The sequence below is a fragment of the Artemia franciscana genome, chromosome 16, assembly GCF_032884065.1.
Source record: "Artemia franciscana chromosome 16, ASM3288406v1, whole genome shotgun sequence".
NCBI classification, from domain to species: Eukaryota; Metazoa; Arthropoda; class Branchiopoda; order Anostraca; family Artemiidae; genus Artemia; species Artemia franciscana.
The window spans coordinates 9,076,384-9,091,703 of record NC_088878.1 but is presented as its reverse complement, the minus strand read 5'-3'; the positions used below and the strand labels follow the sequence as shown (position 1 = coordinate 9,091,703).

General features: G+C 35.5%; 1 protein-coding gene across 2 annotated transcripts in view; it reads right to left on the bottom strand.

Moving 5' to 3' along the window:
• The window catches only part of LOC136037021 (mediator of RNA polymerase II transcription subunit 12-like protein), a 154,741-nt gene that overhangs the window by 120,124 nt on the left and 19,297 nt on the right, over positions 1-15,320 (bottom strand). Inside the window, exons 3-4 of one of the 2 annotated variants that reach the window (XM_065719438.1) lie at positions 8,402-8,599; positions 2,716-3,028 (exon numbers count right to left, since the gene is read on the bottom strand). In XM_065719438.1, coding sequence (XP_065575510.1) covers positions 2,716-3,028; positions 8,402-8,599 — 511 coding nt within the window. The remainder of the gene's footprint in view (positions 1-2,715; positions 3,029-8,401; positions 8,600-15,320) is intronic. The other variant, XM_065719439.1, reaches the window with a different exon arrangement.

Genomic DNA, 15,320 nt, shown 5'->3' with positions numbered 1-15,320 from the left:
AGTAGGCTCTGCTGATGCCCTTACAATTGTAGCCAATGTACTAATTGATACCGAATCATCAGGAGAATGTCTAATTCTCGCTAGTCACGACATCAGAGGGGACTTCGATTTCCTCATCCATCCAGTTACACTCCTCAAAGCGACAAAACGAGGACTAAATTCTTCGGTGATTCACTGTCTTCGAGATGTGTATTCTCGATTATGTATTCACCTGAAACTACCCCCGAATAAAAACATGCTAATTCTGACTATTATTATTATCATCAATACAGTGGGGTCAGTCCATGTACTGCGCCACCTGAGTATAACCCTCTGGAATAGCCTCCCAGACAGCATTAGGGGCTTTCAGTCTTCATTCAAATCATAGGTAAAAAAAAAATAAGTTCTTTCTTAGAGAAGATCCAGGGTGAATGAGCAGGGTTCTTGTAATTATTATGCTTTGCTTTTTGATCAGATGACTTAATTAGTTAATTAAGCCACTGCAAAATGGCTGTTTGACCATCTAGTAGTTTCTATGCTTATTTTGTTGATCGACCATATTTCAAATTTTCGAAAATGAAGGAATCAATCAGTTTCCCAATAATTTACACCCATATTTTCACCTCAAAATATCTTAAAGCTTTGTTATTGGTTTTGAACACAAGAGAATTAAGTGAGCGACTCCTGAGCATTATTGCTGTGTAATTCTCACATATTGTGACTCCTGAGCATCCTGACTCCTGACTCCCGACTCCTGAGCATTATTGCTGTGTAATTCTCACATATTGTGAGAATTCTGTGTAATTCTGTGTGAATTCTGTGTAATACACATACTGTGTAATTCTCACATCTTATTGTGCTATCAATATACATATAACAGAATTTGTACTTGGAATTTGCTGAGCAAAAAACGAAAGAAAATAGCTGAGGGACCAAGTTCGAGAATTTTTTTGTTCAACTGTTGCATGTAATAGCCCTTCGTACGCAATAAAACATGCTAACTATCTGCTGTTTTGAAAATAAATGGAATGGTGTTTAACTTGAGGTGAGTTTTACAGGGTTGTCAACTGTTCAACGCACACATTAATAATTTGCATAATTCTGATCCCAAGGCCTCGATGTCATTAGGATAAAAAAGTAGTTTTATAACAAATATTCGGTTTGATTGGATATTTAACAGTTAATTATATACACTTTTCATCAAGGGAGATTTGGGACTTTTCTCAATGAGAAAACATAGTAAGATCCAACTAATTAAGTTTTGGCTGAAAATACTGCAATGTCCCTCCTCAAGACTCATCAGAGCAGCGTATGATGAATTACTTATCCTGGGACAAAAATCGTCATGGCCCTTCCATGTCAAAAAACTACTGGACAGCACAGGTCTATCGTATGCATGGAATGGAGGAGAGGGCCCAATCCCAGATCAAAAAGCCTTTCTGTCAGAGATACAAATAAGGCTGGAAGACCAAGAAATTCAGAAATGGTGGAATGACCTTAGTCAGTCGGAAAGCTTAAGTTCTTACTATAAGGTGAAAGAAAATTATGGTGAAGTTATATTTTAAATTAGGGATTCCAAAAGAATCCCTGAGGTCTTGGATGCAGGTGCGAGCAAACTGTCTCCCTCTTCACAGTACTTGGAAAAATAGGTGTCACCCGGAAATGCGGTATACTTGTCCAATTTGCGGTGTCAGGGGGTCAGGTGTCAGGGGCTAAATGAGCTAAGAGGGAGCTTTCTTGGGATGGATAGTCGTGAGCCCCTTCTTGGAACTTTGAAGTCGACGTCGAAAATTAATATAGTAGCAGTGGCAAATTTTGTCCGGAAGGGTCTTGTTATTCGAAAGTCGATTGTTACATAATTTAGTTTGTTTGTTGTTATATATGTATGTATACGGCCTGAAATATGGCTTTAAATACAGTCATTCATTCATTCATTCATATACCAGTTAACTGAAAATTATAGTTAAAAGTTAGTAATACACATATTTTTAAGAATACTATTTTACAACCTAATCCTAATTATTGGATTTTTTTACAGTTGTATAAAAGTAATTTGGTTTTTTGAATTAAATAGGCTGCTAATCAAGGGACCAGGCTAATATAGTCTAACAAGACAGTTTATGCTATCATACCTAGCTGAATTCAGAGAGGACAATCCCCCTCGCCACATAACTGAAAAATAGCATCCGAAAAATATACCTTTCTGCCAATTTCCAACCTCTTTCCAATAGAATACCAATACACCTTTCCCTTCCAATGGAATGGCCTGAGTCCTTCTATATCTACAGAGACACACAGAGCAGAATAGCTCAGCAGAATTTTTAAATTAGTAACACAATGAAATACTCACGAACTAATACTGTTAAGACATATTAAATTCGACAATTGCACAATTATAAGCAATTTCGTATTTCAATTACAATTTTGCACAAATTTAGTTAGTTGAAGTGCCTTTTTTTTATAGGAAAATATTTAATTCCGTTGTAATTTTTAGCAAAAAAAAACTGATTTGCAGAGACAGATCTGTGCAAAATTATCAACTGGCTAGACGATATGTTCATATTTCCCAGGACTTCAATTGTATTAGTTATTCGATTTTTTTTTATCATAAAACTTCATTTGTTATTTTATTGTTCTTTTGTTTGTTTGTTTTTTGTTATCTTGCTTTTTCAATTTAACAGAATTTACCAATAAATTCTAAAATGGGCCAGTTTTTTTTTTTCTTTCAGTACTTACCTGCCAAGCCAAGCTGCATCGTGGGACTTGGTGCAGTTGGCTGAACAGGGTGCTGAGTTTGAGGAGGCTGCATTGCATGCGTCTGCTTACCAGGATAATCCTGAAGTTTCACTAACTGATCCCTTAAAAATTTAATTGCTGCCGGTGTCCATTCTTGAGCAGGATCGGTCACTTGACGTTTTTTATTTTTGGCTTCTGAAACAGCACCTGTATATGCAGCGGTCATTTTTATAAACCACATGGCTCTAACCATTGGTATCTGGAACTCACACAGCGTCGTGAAAATCTCTTCTTTTTTGTTAAAAATAGGAACCTAAAATTAAAAGAAGTTCTAGATAGTTACTGCATTTATAGTTAATATTATTTACAACAATTTTATGGTAATTTTTTCAGTTAACAGCAAGATTTATAGTTACAGCAAAGTTTTCCCTCCCCCCATTGACCTGATCTTTAGCCCTCCTAAGCTTGTTATCCATTTTTTGTTTCCATTTACTTGAAGTCCATATTCATCTTCCATAAATTTTTTATTTGGATTCTTTATTTAATGTTTTATTCTGTTTTCGACATCCAGTTAGGTCATGAATATTTATTAAAATTTATTTATTTCTTTATGTTTATTTAGCTAATTCATTTTTAGGGGGAGGGGGAGGGAGGGTAAGGATAGTTGGTAGCGACTGTGTATGTAGGTTTTCGTAAAGGGAGATTCTACCCATACAAGTTTACACATTTTGGGTTTGTTTTTAATCTGTTTATTTCTTTTCATAACACCATTTTTCTTCACAAAAACAAAGGGGAAAAAGACATCCATAAAGAAAATACTCTGTCTATTCGAAAACACACAGAAAAAAGGCAATTGACCTAAGATTAGCCATTGATTAGGTGGGCAGATATTAGATGGTCAGATTTCTTTCTTATAACCAGACAAACTGATCACAAAATAACTTCTTAGACAACACTGCCTTACTATTTACAGAATTAATTAAATGAAATTATAGTGAGAAAAACGGGTAAAATATAACGTAGAAAATATAGATAACTTCGAAGACCACACTGCCTTTCCATGACGAAAGTAAAACAGTTCAAAATAGGGATGATACCTTTTTATTGACACTGTATATGTGTTCGAAATATCCAGTTAAATAATTTTATATTTCACTGTCAATAAAAAGGTATCATCCCTATTTTGAACTGTTTTACTTTTAACGTAGAAAATAATGGAGTAGAACAAAAAAAACTTTAAATAATAAAGATCTGAATATCCCAACTCCATGACCTAGAGTTTTTATCGGGTACAAAGCGGGAAGAACAAAGGAGTGAAACAAAACAGAAAAAAAACTTTAAATAATAAAGATCTGACTATTTCGACTCCACGTGTGACAGCCTTTATCGAAGCGAAAACAAAGCGAGTAAAGTTTAATTAAACACAACATATAAAGAAAAAGAAGAAAAAAGCAAAATAAAAATGAAAAAAAAAAAACTCACATCTTAATAATTTCCAAATATTATTGCAAACACTGCAAGTAGCCTGAATAAGCAACAGACAAATGACAAACAGATTGTCCCAAAAGACAATCTTTTGTGATACAAAAGATTGTCTCTCGTATAATTTTAACTTGGTGGTGAGATCTAGCAAGAAATGAAATACAATATTTAAGAGGAAAAATTTACGTAGACCCTAGTTATGACAAGGCTAAGATCTATTGAACCGTATATCTGTTGCAATATAATATCAACAATAATAATTTTATTTTTGCCCGCTCAGACATACAAAAAGAGCTAAGAGCACATATGGCACTTGTGACAAGAGATCGGATCCGATCCGGTTATGTCAATTACGCATCTAGAACTGCTGCTTACTCTCGAACTCACCAAAGCATTAGAAATCCCCCCAGCTCCCCCAATGAGATCGGATCAGGTCCGGTTGTGTCATTCACGTATCTAGAACTTGTTTTTATTCTTCCCATCAAGTTTCATCCCGATCTCTCAACTCTAAGCGTTCTCCAAGATTTCCGTTTTCCCCTCCAGCCCCAATGTCCCCGGATCAGATCCAAAATGAAAATAGAGCATCTGATACATGACATCTTTCTAAATATCAAGTTCCATTAAGATCTGATCATCCATTGGTGAGATAAACATACCTCAACTTTTTACGGTTTCCTCTCCCTCCAGCCCCCCTCCCCCAGATGGTTGAATCGGGGAAACAACTATTATCAAGTCAGTTTGTGCAGGTGCTTGACATGCCTACCATTTTTCATCGTCCTAGCACGTTTAAAAGCACTGAACTCGTCAAAATACTGAACCCCATCACACTCCCAAAAAGAGATCGAATCAGGTTCGTTTATGTCAATCACGTATCTAGGACATGTGCTTACTCTTCCCACCAAGTTTCATTCCGATCTCTCCACTGTAAGCGTCTTCCAAGATTTCCGGTTTCCCTCTCCAACTCTCCCCAATGTCACCAGATCCGGTCGGAACGGGATTTAAAATAAGAACTCTGGGACAGAAAGTCCTTTTAAATATCAAATTTCATTAAAATCCGATCACTCGTTCGTAAGTTAAAAATACCTCATTTTTTCTGATTTTTCAGAACTAACCGTCCTTCCACTCCCCCCCTCCCCGGATGGTTGAATCTGGGAAGCGAATATTTCTAATTTAATCTAGTCCAGTTCCTGATACACCTGTAAAATTTCAGCGATTGCTATATTGATCGCGTATCTAGCTTTGGATGAGCTTCATGTAAAAATTGGGGTGGTCCAGGATTCAAACCTGAGACCTCTCCACCCTAAGCGAGAATCATACCATTAGACCAACAAGCCACAATTAAGAACAACAACAATTTATTTTATGGGCATATAAAATTCTTCTCGTCTATCTCGTTCGCTTGCCAACCCCTCCCCCCAGATGGTTGAATCGGAGAAGCGACTATTTCGAACTTAATCTGGTCTGGTCCCTGATACGCCTGCCAACTCTCGTCGTCCTAGTTTATCTGGAAGTGCCCGAACTAGCAAAACTAGGACCGACAGACAGACAGACCGACGGACAGAAATTGCGATCGCTATATGTCACTTGGTAAACACCAAGAGCTATAAAAAAAGAGAAAAGCGGACAAAAAGCAGACAAGTAATACAAAAGACAAAAAGGAAAAACAAGAACACTCAGCACCAAAGAACAAAATTAAGCATTAACTTATAAAACCCTTCATAACCTTAAAAACTCTGTAGTCATTTCTGTGTTTCTTATTCATTCTGTTTCCATTGACTGCAGTGATATTTGGAAATTATTAAAATGTAATTTTTTTTCTGTATATGTTGTGTTTAATTTTACTTTACTCATTTTTCTCTGTTGATAAAAGCTCCCAGACGTAGTCAAAACATTAGGAGCCTGGTTATTTAAGGTTTACTGGGTTTTTTTTTCTATTTTATTCCACTGCTTAGTTTAAATATTATACCCGTTTTAACGAAATCATTGTACTCTTTTTATCCTACTTTGATTTATAATTAATTCATTAATGGTAATTTTATTTACCATCCGCTATGACCGCCCAAAAATCATGAATTAGTTTTAGAAAAGTTCGGAGCTAGGTAGTAACATGCAAACCCTTTATTCGAAGATGTCCTTGATGTCCCCAGTTTTTCAACCAACAAAGATGGCGTTTTTGCTTTTACTGTCATAACCGTATCACCTGAAAAAATTACTGCTAAGCTATTTTCTGGGAGTAAACACCACGGAAGGTCATTTATATAAATCAAAATAGTAATGGCCCAAATACTGACCCCTGGGGGACTCCAATACCACAAATAACAATATAGCTTGACAAGTGCCCATTTATTTCTACTTGAATTTTTCGACCGTGCAGGTTAGATTTTATTAGATCTAGGCCTTTACCTCTAATACATGTTATTAATTTTCTACATACAAATTTCATGGTTTAGCGTATCAAATGCCTTTTTTATATCACAGAAAAGAGCAGACACATGATTATCACCGTTTAGTGAATCAATAATCTCTAAAATTAGTGAAGCAATAGCTTGTTCAGTGGAATGACCCGACCTGAATCCAAACTGATTTTTAGGAAATAAATTCCTTTTATCAAAATAAGAAACAATTCTTTTTTGAATAATTTTTTCTATAACCTTAGATATTGGAGACAGAATAGCCATTGAGCGATAGTTGCCTATATCTGTCTTATCACCTTCCTTATAAATTGGAATAACTCGTGCAGATTCCCATACTTCTGGAAAGACCCCTAACGATATAGATTCGCTTAAAATACGAAGCAATGGGAGACGAATTACACAAGCAAATTCTTTCTGAATATTTGTGGAGAGCCCATCTAAACATAGGGAATTACCACTCTTTAGAATCGTAATTGCTTTCTGGAATTCATCGAAAGTAACAGGGGCCAGGAACATAGTAGAATTCTCGGATGGCAGGAGATAATCTTTATGTGAATAAGGAAGAGTTTCAAGGGATTCCAGTTCAAGAGTAGTACTAATATGAGAAAAATAATTACAAAAATAATCTGCAACAACATCCTTCCACTTCAATTCAACACCATTTTTATTTATGATCACTTCAGGGTGTGGTGTCTTAGTATTGCTTCCAATTTATTTCTTGATTAATTTCCATGTAGTCCGAGGTGAGTCAGATTTTTTAAATGAATTTTCATGATAAATTTGTTCTATGAATTTTAACCGGCCAATTTGTATAATTTTCGTTTCACTGAACATTCTGAGCTGAGTGATATTGGATATTCCGAGCTGAAGATCCATGTAGCCTCATATGGATTAGGTGCAAAAATATTATCAATCAAAGAAAAAGAAGAATTTGTAATTCATGTCGAAATAAAACATACTGGGTTCATACCATGAGAAACGTTACACTCTAAAAACTGAAGGAAATGTCGGTCAATTCCTTGGTGGCTTGATGGGAGGCATCCCATTAGGTCAATATTAAAGATCCCAAGGATAAAAATGGACTTCGAAGATTTGATATCACACTTGACATATTTTGGAATTTGTCAATAAGGTCTGCCTTGCTCGATGAAGGAGGACGAAAAATTAAAGCAATTAAAAATTTATCATTATTTGGTAAAAAAAACACTCAACAATGCAGCTTTCAAAAATCATTCCAGCATTCAGATATAGAAATTCTTCTTTCATCCGTGCCGGGATATAATTTTTAACTAGTACAGCTAAACCAACTTGCTTTTTTTTAGTTATGCTTGCACGAAAAAATTGGAAATCGCTAATATCAATTTCATTTGCCAAATTTTCATCTAAAAATGTTTCACAAACTCGAAGAATATTCGTACCCAATTCAAATAAAAAAAAAAAACTTCAGCAGCACTTTGCCTGCTCCTCCATCCACGACTCCATCCTCCATCCATCCTAAAAGATATTCTCTTTAAATTTAGTGTGCTTTTCTCCCCCTCATATTTTGGTTTTAAACCTAAATCCTTACTTTCCATGAAAGTCAAACTTCCCAGTGAGGTAAAAAATAAAACTTTAAAAACTCTAAGGCAATCTTATTTCTACATTAAAAAGAGTGAGCGGTGAGGTTTCGGGAAAAGTACATATTTTTCCAGTGCTTCTACAATCCGTCTACCGTAGACACTATTCACAGTATATGCCCGTTATTATAGCGCACTTCCTATTAACAACACCATGTAATAATAAGATTTTACCTTTTTAGCTAGCGATTGCAGAGACCGTCCACTTGAGAGATCCTTGAACCATGTTTCAACAAATTGCTTGGATCGAGGTTGTGGGGTGACTAGTGTAAAATTCTCCTTGGGGCTTATCTGCTGTTTCTTTCTTCCTGTATCGGCTAACGTATTTAGCTCTTGCTTTTTGGCAAGTAGAGCATTAAAAGCGGAGGTAATCTAGAAAATAAGATATTTTATTCAAGATAAGGTAAAAAAAAAAGTAAATTACGTGAATCCCAGCTTGGAATCTATCCTACCATAATGAACTGTTTTTGCTTTGACCTATTTTCATCTTATTTCTCTCTTTTTTGCACTTGCATTGCAACTTCTGTACATAAATAGTGATTGGGGGAAATTTCCTCTCCCCCCCCAGAAGTTCAGCAGGATCCTGTTCAGTAAACGTGTCAAATATACTTGAGCTTTCTTAGGACATATCACAGACTATTGCTCAGAAAACCTTATCGAGTTTGGTCAGAAAATTTACAGAAGAATGTGTGGTAAAACTTGAAAACTCTGGCGAAATCCAAGAAAACTCCAGAACCCTTATTTAGTCCCTTAGCTCAGTTATACAAAATATTTTTTAATCTCTAATTGCTACAACATTGAACTTGTGAAGTGGATTGTAAACAACGAACTAAAAAAAAGGCCAAAAACAGACAATAAAGAACTCATCTTGCCTCCAAGGTCAGCCCAGAAATAAAAAGGGAAATTTCACAATATTAACATATTTTTCAACACTTAGTAACAAAATTTGAGAAATTTCATGGAAACACAGTTTTTCCCTTACCTTCATCAATTATTTTAAGCTTTTTAATTCCAAAAAATATGAAAAGAACCTAGCATTTGGCAGCGACGTATATCAAAACCCGGGTTCAAAATAAAAATTACCATTGCCAAAGCCAGTCAACAGTTGAAGAATGGCTGCACAAACACAGAGTTTCAATAAACAACTCTCGAGTTTAAACCTAAAAATCATGATTTTGGTTCTACTCTAGTCCTCCACACTTTTGAAAGCCAGATCATATAGTTCTTTTTCCTGAGGTAAACACAGTGTCTATACAACACTTCTTCTCAGCAAACGTCTCTTCTCAATATATGGCAAGAGCTACGAGCTCATATGGCACTTGTGACGAGGTCGGAAGAGCCAAGAGCTCATATGGTATCAGCTCTGGCAAAATTACAAGAATTAATAGATTGCTTTAAAAGGAAAATCAGAGGCTTAATGCCGGTCGGGATTTAAAATAAGAGCTCTGAGTCACGAGTTCCTTCTAAATATCAAAATTCATTAAGATCCGATCACCCACTCGTAAGTCAAAAATACCTTAATTTTTTTAATTTTTCCTCTCCCTTCAGCCCCCCAGAAGGTCAAATCGGGGAAAACGACTTTATCATGTCAATCTGTGCAGCTCCCTGATACGCCTACCACTTTTCAGCGTCCTAGCACGTCCAGAAGCACTGAACTCGCCAAAGCACAGTCTAAATATCAAAATTCATTAAGATCCGATTGCCCACTCATAAATTAAAAATACCTTAATTTTTCTAATTTTTCCTCTCCCTTCAGCGCCCCAGATGGTCAAATCGGGGAAAACGACTTTATCGTGTCAATCTGTGCAGCTCCCTGACACGCCTACCACTTTTCAGCGTCCTAGCACGTCCAGAAGCACTGAACTCGCCAAAGCACTGAACCCCACGCCTTAATTCCCCCAAAGAGAGCGGATCCAGTCCAGTTACGTCAATCACGTATAAGCGTTTTCCAAGATTTCCGGTTTCCCCCTCCAACTCCCTCCAATGTCAACAGATCTGGTCGCGATTTGAAATAAGGGCTGTGAGACATGAGTTCCTTCTAATTATCAAATTTCATTAAGATCCAGTCACCCGTTCTTAAGTTAAAATACCTCAATTTTTCAAATTTTTCCATATTAACAACCCTCAGCTCCCCTAAATAGAACGGATCCGTTCCAATTATGTCAATCACGTATCTATAACTCCCCCCAATGTCACCAGATCCGGTCGGGATTTAGAAAAAAGATCTCTGAGACACGATATCCTTCCAAACAGCAAATTCCATTAAGATCCGATCACTCCTTCGTAAGTTAAAAACACCTCACTTTTTCTAATTTTTCAAAATTAACCCTCCTCTCCTCAGCTCCCCCAAAGAGAGCAGATCCGTTCCGGTTATGTAAATCACGTTTCTGGGACTAGTGATTTTTTAGTAATTTTCATCCCGATCCTTCCACTCTAAGCGTTTTCCAAAATTTTAGGTCCCCCCCCCAACTGCCCGAAATGTCATCGGACACTGTCAGGATTTAAAATTTGAACTCTGAGACACGATATCCTTCCAAGCATAAAATTTCATTAAGATCCTATCACCCGATCGTAAGTTAAAAATACCTCATTTTTTCTAATTTTTCCGATTTAACCGCCCCCCACTCCCCTCCAGAAGGTCAAATCGGGGAAACGACAATTTCTAACTTAATCTGGTCTGATTCCTGATACGACTGCCAAATTTCATTTTGCTAGCTTACCTGAAAGTGCCTAAAGTAGCAAAACCGGGACAGACAGACCGACAGAATTTGTGATCGCCATATGTCACTTGGTAGATACCAAGTGCCATAAAAAGGATGAAATTATCGTTATAATGCTTAAAAAGTTCAAAAGACTAGTTTTTATATAGGACTATATATTCTTTGACCAATAAACAGGGGTTGGCATTGTTCTTGCAGGAATTATCCCATTTGTACCGTTATTCACTGCCTAAAAATGACCTTTGTTAATTTGCTTTTTAGTTTTCTTTATTTTTCTTTCGTCTTAGATTTTCTGTACATCATGTGGCCTTAGTTATGTCTTATAGCCTACTTAATTGATTTATAACATGGCAAATATTTAAAAATGACAATTTCAACTTTTACCTACGAAAATTACAAATAAGCTTAGCAATATATTCGGCAGCGATTTGGCTTTAAACTTAAACTAAGAATATTAATGGCTGTATCAGCAACAAGGTAGTTAGTTACTGCTTATGACTGATCACCACAAAGGTTCCATAGCCTCAAATAGGGAGGGGGATACAAATTATAATTATACACTGACTCATAATAGTAGAAACATGAGTTAAAAAAGATAAACGGGGATAAATATATTAAGCACATAAATATGATCCTGACTGTAAACCTATCAGCAAACATAAATAAATGTAAAACCAATATTGCAACTTTGAACACCACGTGACAATGTGAAAGCACAAAAAAGATAAAGCACAAGCACAAAAAAGAAAATTGTGCCTAAAAAACTTAATATCTGTACGGGTGTTCCCTTCTATACATAACAGACTTTACTCTTTTTTTTAATTGGGTTCTTCTGGAGAATTAGCAAATCAAAAAAAAAGGAAACAACAATAACCAACTGCTCTCTGGTAATTTTTTTGTAAACGCCAACACACTTCAACAACACAATTCACAGAAATATTTAAGCCGAAACTTGATACTAAGGTTGTAATTTGTACTACTATAGTTGTTTCAATATTGGAAGTACAAAATTAATATTGAAATTGACCAATAAAATATAAATAAAAGATGTGTTGTACTAAACATAAAAGTTCCCAATACATATGTTTTACCATACCACACAGATGTATCAAACAGTTCGTGGTAACGAACTGTAGTAAGGAGCGACCCGGCTCAATAGTAAACGAAACTCTAAAAATCGGAATTTTGATGCTAAAAGATACATCAAAAGAATCAGATTTTCATGCTGATTTTAAATATATAAGTTTCATCAAATTTGTCATCAAAAGTTACGAGCCTGAAGAAAATCACACCATCGCATTCGGCGTATCAGAGAACCCTATTGCAAATTTTCAAGCTCCTATCTACAAAAATGTGGAATTTCGTATTTTTTGCCAGAAGACGAATCACGGGTGCGTGTTTATTTGTTTGTTTGTTTTTTTGTTTGTTTTTTGTTTTTTTTTTCCAAGGGTCATCGTATCAACCAAGTGGTTCTAGAATGTCGCAAGAGGGCTCATTCTAACGGAAATGAAAAGTTCTAGTGCCCTTTTTAAGTGACCAAAAAAATTGGAGGGTACCTAGGCCCCCTCCCACGCTCATGTTTTCTCTAAAGTCAACAGGATCAAAATTTTGAGATAGCCATTTTGTCCCGCATAGTCAAAAACCATAATAACTATGTCTTTGGGAATGATTTACTCCCCCACAGTCCCTGGGGGAGGGGCTGCAAGTTACAAACTTCGACCAGTGTTTACATATAATATTGGTTATTGGGAAGTGTACAGTCGTTTTCAGGGGATTTTTTTTTGGTTTTAGGGGTGTGGTTGAGGGGAGGGGGCTATGTGGGAGGATCTTTCTTTAGAGAAATATGTCATGGAGGAACAGAAATTCAATGAATAATTGCGCAGGATTTTCTAAAATTACTATAAAAAAAACAATGAAAAAATAAACATGGAAAAGTTTTTTCAATTGAAAGTAAAGAGTAGCATTGAAACTTAAAACGAACAGAGATTATTACGCATATGAGGGGTTCTAAAAATACTTTAGCATAAAGAGCGAGGTACTTAGGAGGAGACAAATACCTCGCTCTTTATGCTATAGTATTTTTAGTAATTTCAACTATTTATTCTACGGCCTTTCTGATTCAGGGGTTATTCTTAAAGAATTGGGAGAAAACTAACGATTTAGTGTAAAGAACGAGGTATTAACGAGGGTACAAACCCCCTCATATACATGATAAAAATTAAAGAATATAAAAGTTTGTTACGTAAGTTACTTCTTAAGTTACGTATATTTTTTACTAATAAAAATATTCGTTAAAAATTAAAATTTATGGTTGCCTTTTTATGTAACCGAAAAATTGCATGGCAACTAGGCCTCCTTCCCCATCCCTTATTTCTCAAAATCGTGATCAAAACTAAGAGAAAGCCATTTAGCCAAAAAAGGAATTAATATGCAAATTTCATTTTAATAATTTATGTGTGGAGAGCCAAAATCAAACATGCATTAATTCAAAAACGTTCAGAAATTACATAAAAAAAAACTAGTTTTTTTAACTGAAAGTAAGGAGCGACATTAAAACTTAAAACGAACAGAAATTACTCCGTATATGAAATGGGTTGTCCCCTCCGCAATCCTCGCTCTTTACGCTAAAGTTTGACTCTGCCACAATTCTGCTTTTTAAAACAATTAAAAGCTTTAGCGTAAAGAGCGAGGGATTGCGGAGGGGACAACCCATTTCATATACGGAGTAATTTCTGTTCGTTTTAAGTTTTAATGTCGCTCCTTACTTTCAGTTTAAAAAAAACTAGTTTTTTTAAGTAATTACATATAGTAATGGTTACTGGGAAGTGTACAGACGTTTTCAGGGGGATTTTTTTGGTTTGTGGGGGAGAATTTAGGGGGGAGGGGGTTACGTGGGAGGATATTTCCATGGAGACTTCTCATGGGGGAAGAGAATTTAAATGAAGGGGGGCAGAATTTTCTAGCTTTATTTGAAAAAACAAAGAAAAAATAAATATGAAAAAAATTTTCTACTGAAAGTAAGGAGCAGCATTAAAACTTAAACGAACAAAAATTATTACGCATATGAGAGGTTTACCTCCTCGTTATACCTCAACCCTTACGCTAAAGTATAATTAGTAATTTCAACTATTTATTCTACGGCCTTTGTGATTCAGAGGTCATTCTTAAGGAACTGGAACAAAATCTAAGCTTTAGTGTAAAGAGCGAGGTATCGACGAGGGTTGAACCCCCTCATATACGCAATAAAACATACGAATATAGAAGTTCGTTAGGTAAGTTAATTCGTAAGTTACGTATATTTTTGCCAATGAAAACGTTTGTAAAAAATTAAAAGTTCCAGTTGCTTTTTTAAGTAATCAAAAACTTGGAGGGCAGCTAGGCCTCCTCCCTCGCTTCTTTTTTCTCAAAATCTTCCGATTAATTGCAATCAATTAATATGCAAATTTAGTTTTAATTGATTATGTGCGGAGAGCTAAGATCAAAACATGTATTAATTCCAAAACGTCCAGAAATTAAATTTAAAAAAAAAACAGTTTTTTAACGGAAAGTAAGGAGCCACATTAAAACTTAAAACGAATAGAAATTACAACGTATATGAAAGGGGCTTTTCCTCCTCATCGCCCCGCTCTTTACGCTAAAGTTTCTTACTGTTTTAAAACGTAGCCTTAAGAGAAAGGGTCAAACATTAGCGTAAAGAGCGAGGCGTTGAGGAGGAAAAGCCCCTTTCATATAAGAAGTATTTTCTCCGGCGCAGGATTTTCTAGCTTTATTTGAAAAAACAATGAAAAAATAAATATGAAAAAATTTTTCTACTGAAAGTAAGGAGCAGCATTAAAACTTAAAACGAACAAAAATTATTACGCATATGAGGGGTTTACCTCCTCGTTATGCCTCACTTTTTACGCTAAAGTATTTTTAGTAATTTCAACTATTTATTCTGAGGCCTTTGTGATTCAGAGGTCATTCTTAAGGAATTGGGACAAAATCTAAGCTTTAGTGTAAAGAGCGAGGTATCGACGAGGGTTGAACCCCCTCATATACGCAATAAAACAAACGAATATAGAAGTTCGTTACGTAAGTTAATTCGTAAGTTACGTATATTTTTTACCAATGAAAACTTTTGTAAAAAAATTAAAAGTTCTAGTTGATTTTTTAAGTAATCAAAAACTTGGAGGGCAGCTAGGCCTCCTCCCTCGCTTCTTTCTTCTCAAAATCTTCCGATTAATTGCAATTAATTAATATGCAAATTTCGTTTTTATTATTTATGTGCGCCAAGATCAAAACATGCATTAAATCAAAAACGTCCAGAAATTAAATAAAAAAAAACAAGTTTTTAAAAGGAAAATAAGGAGCGACATTAAAACTTAAAACGA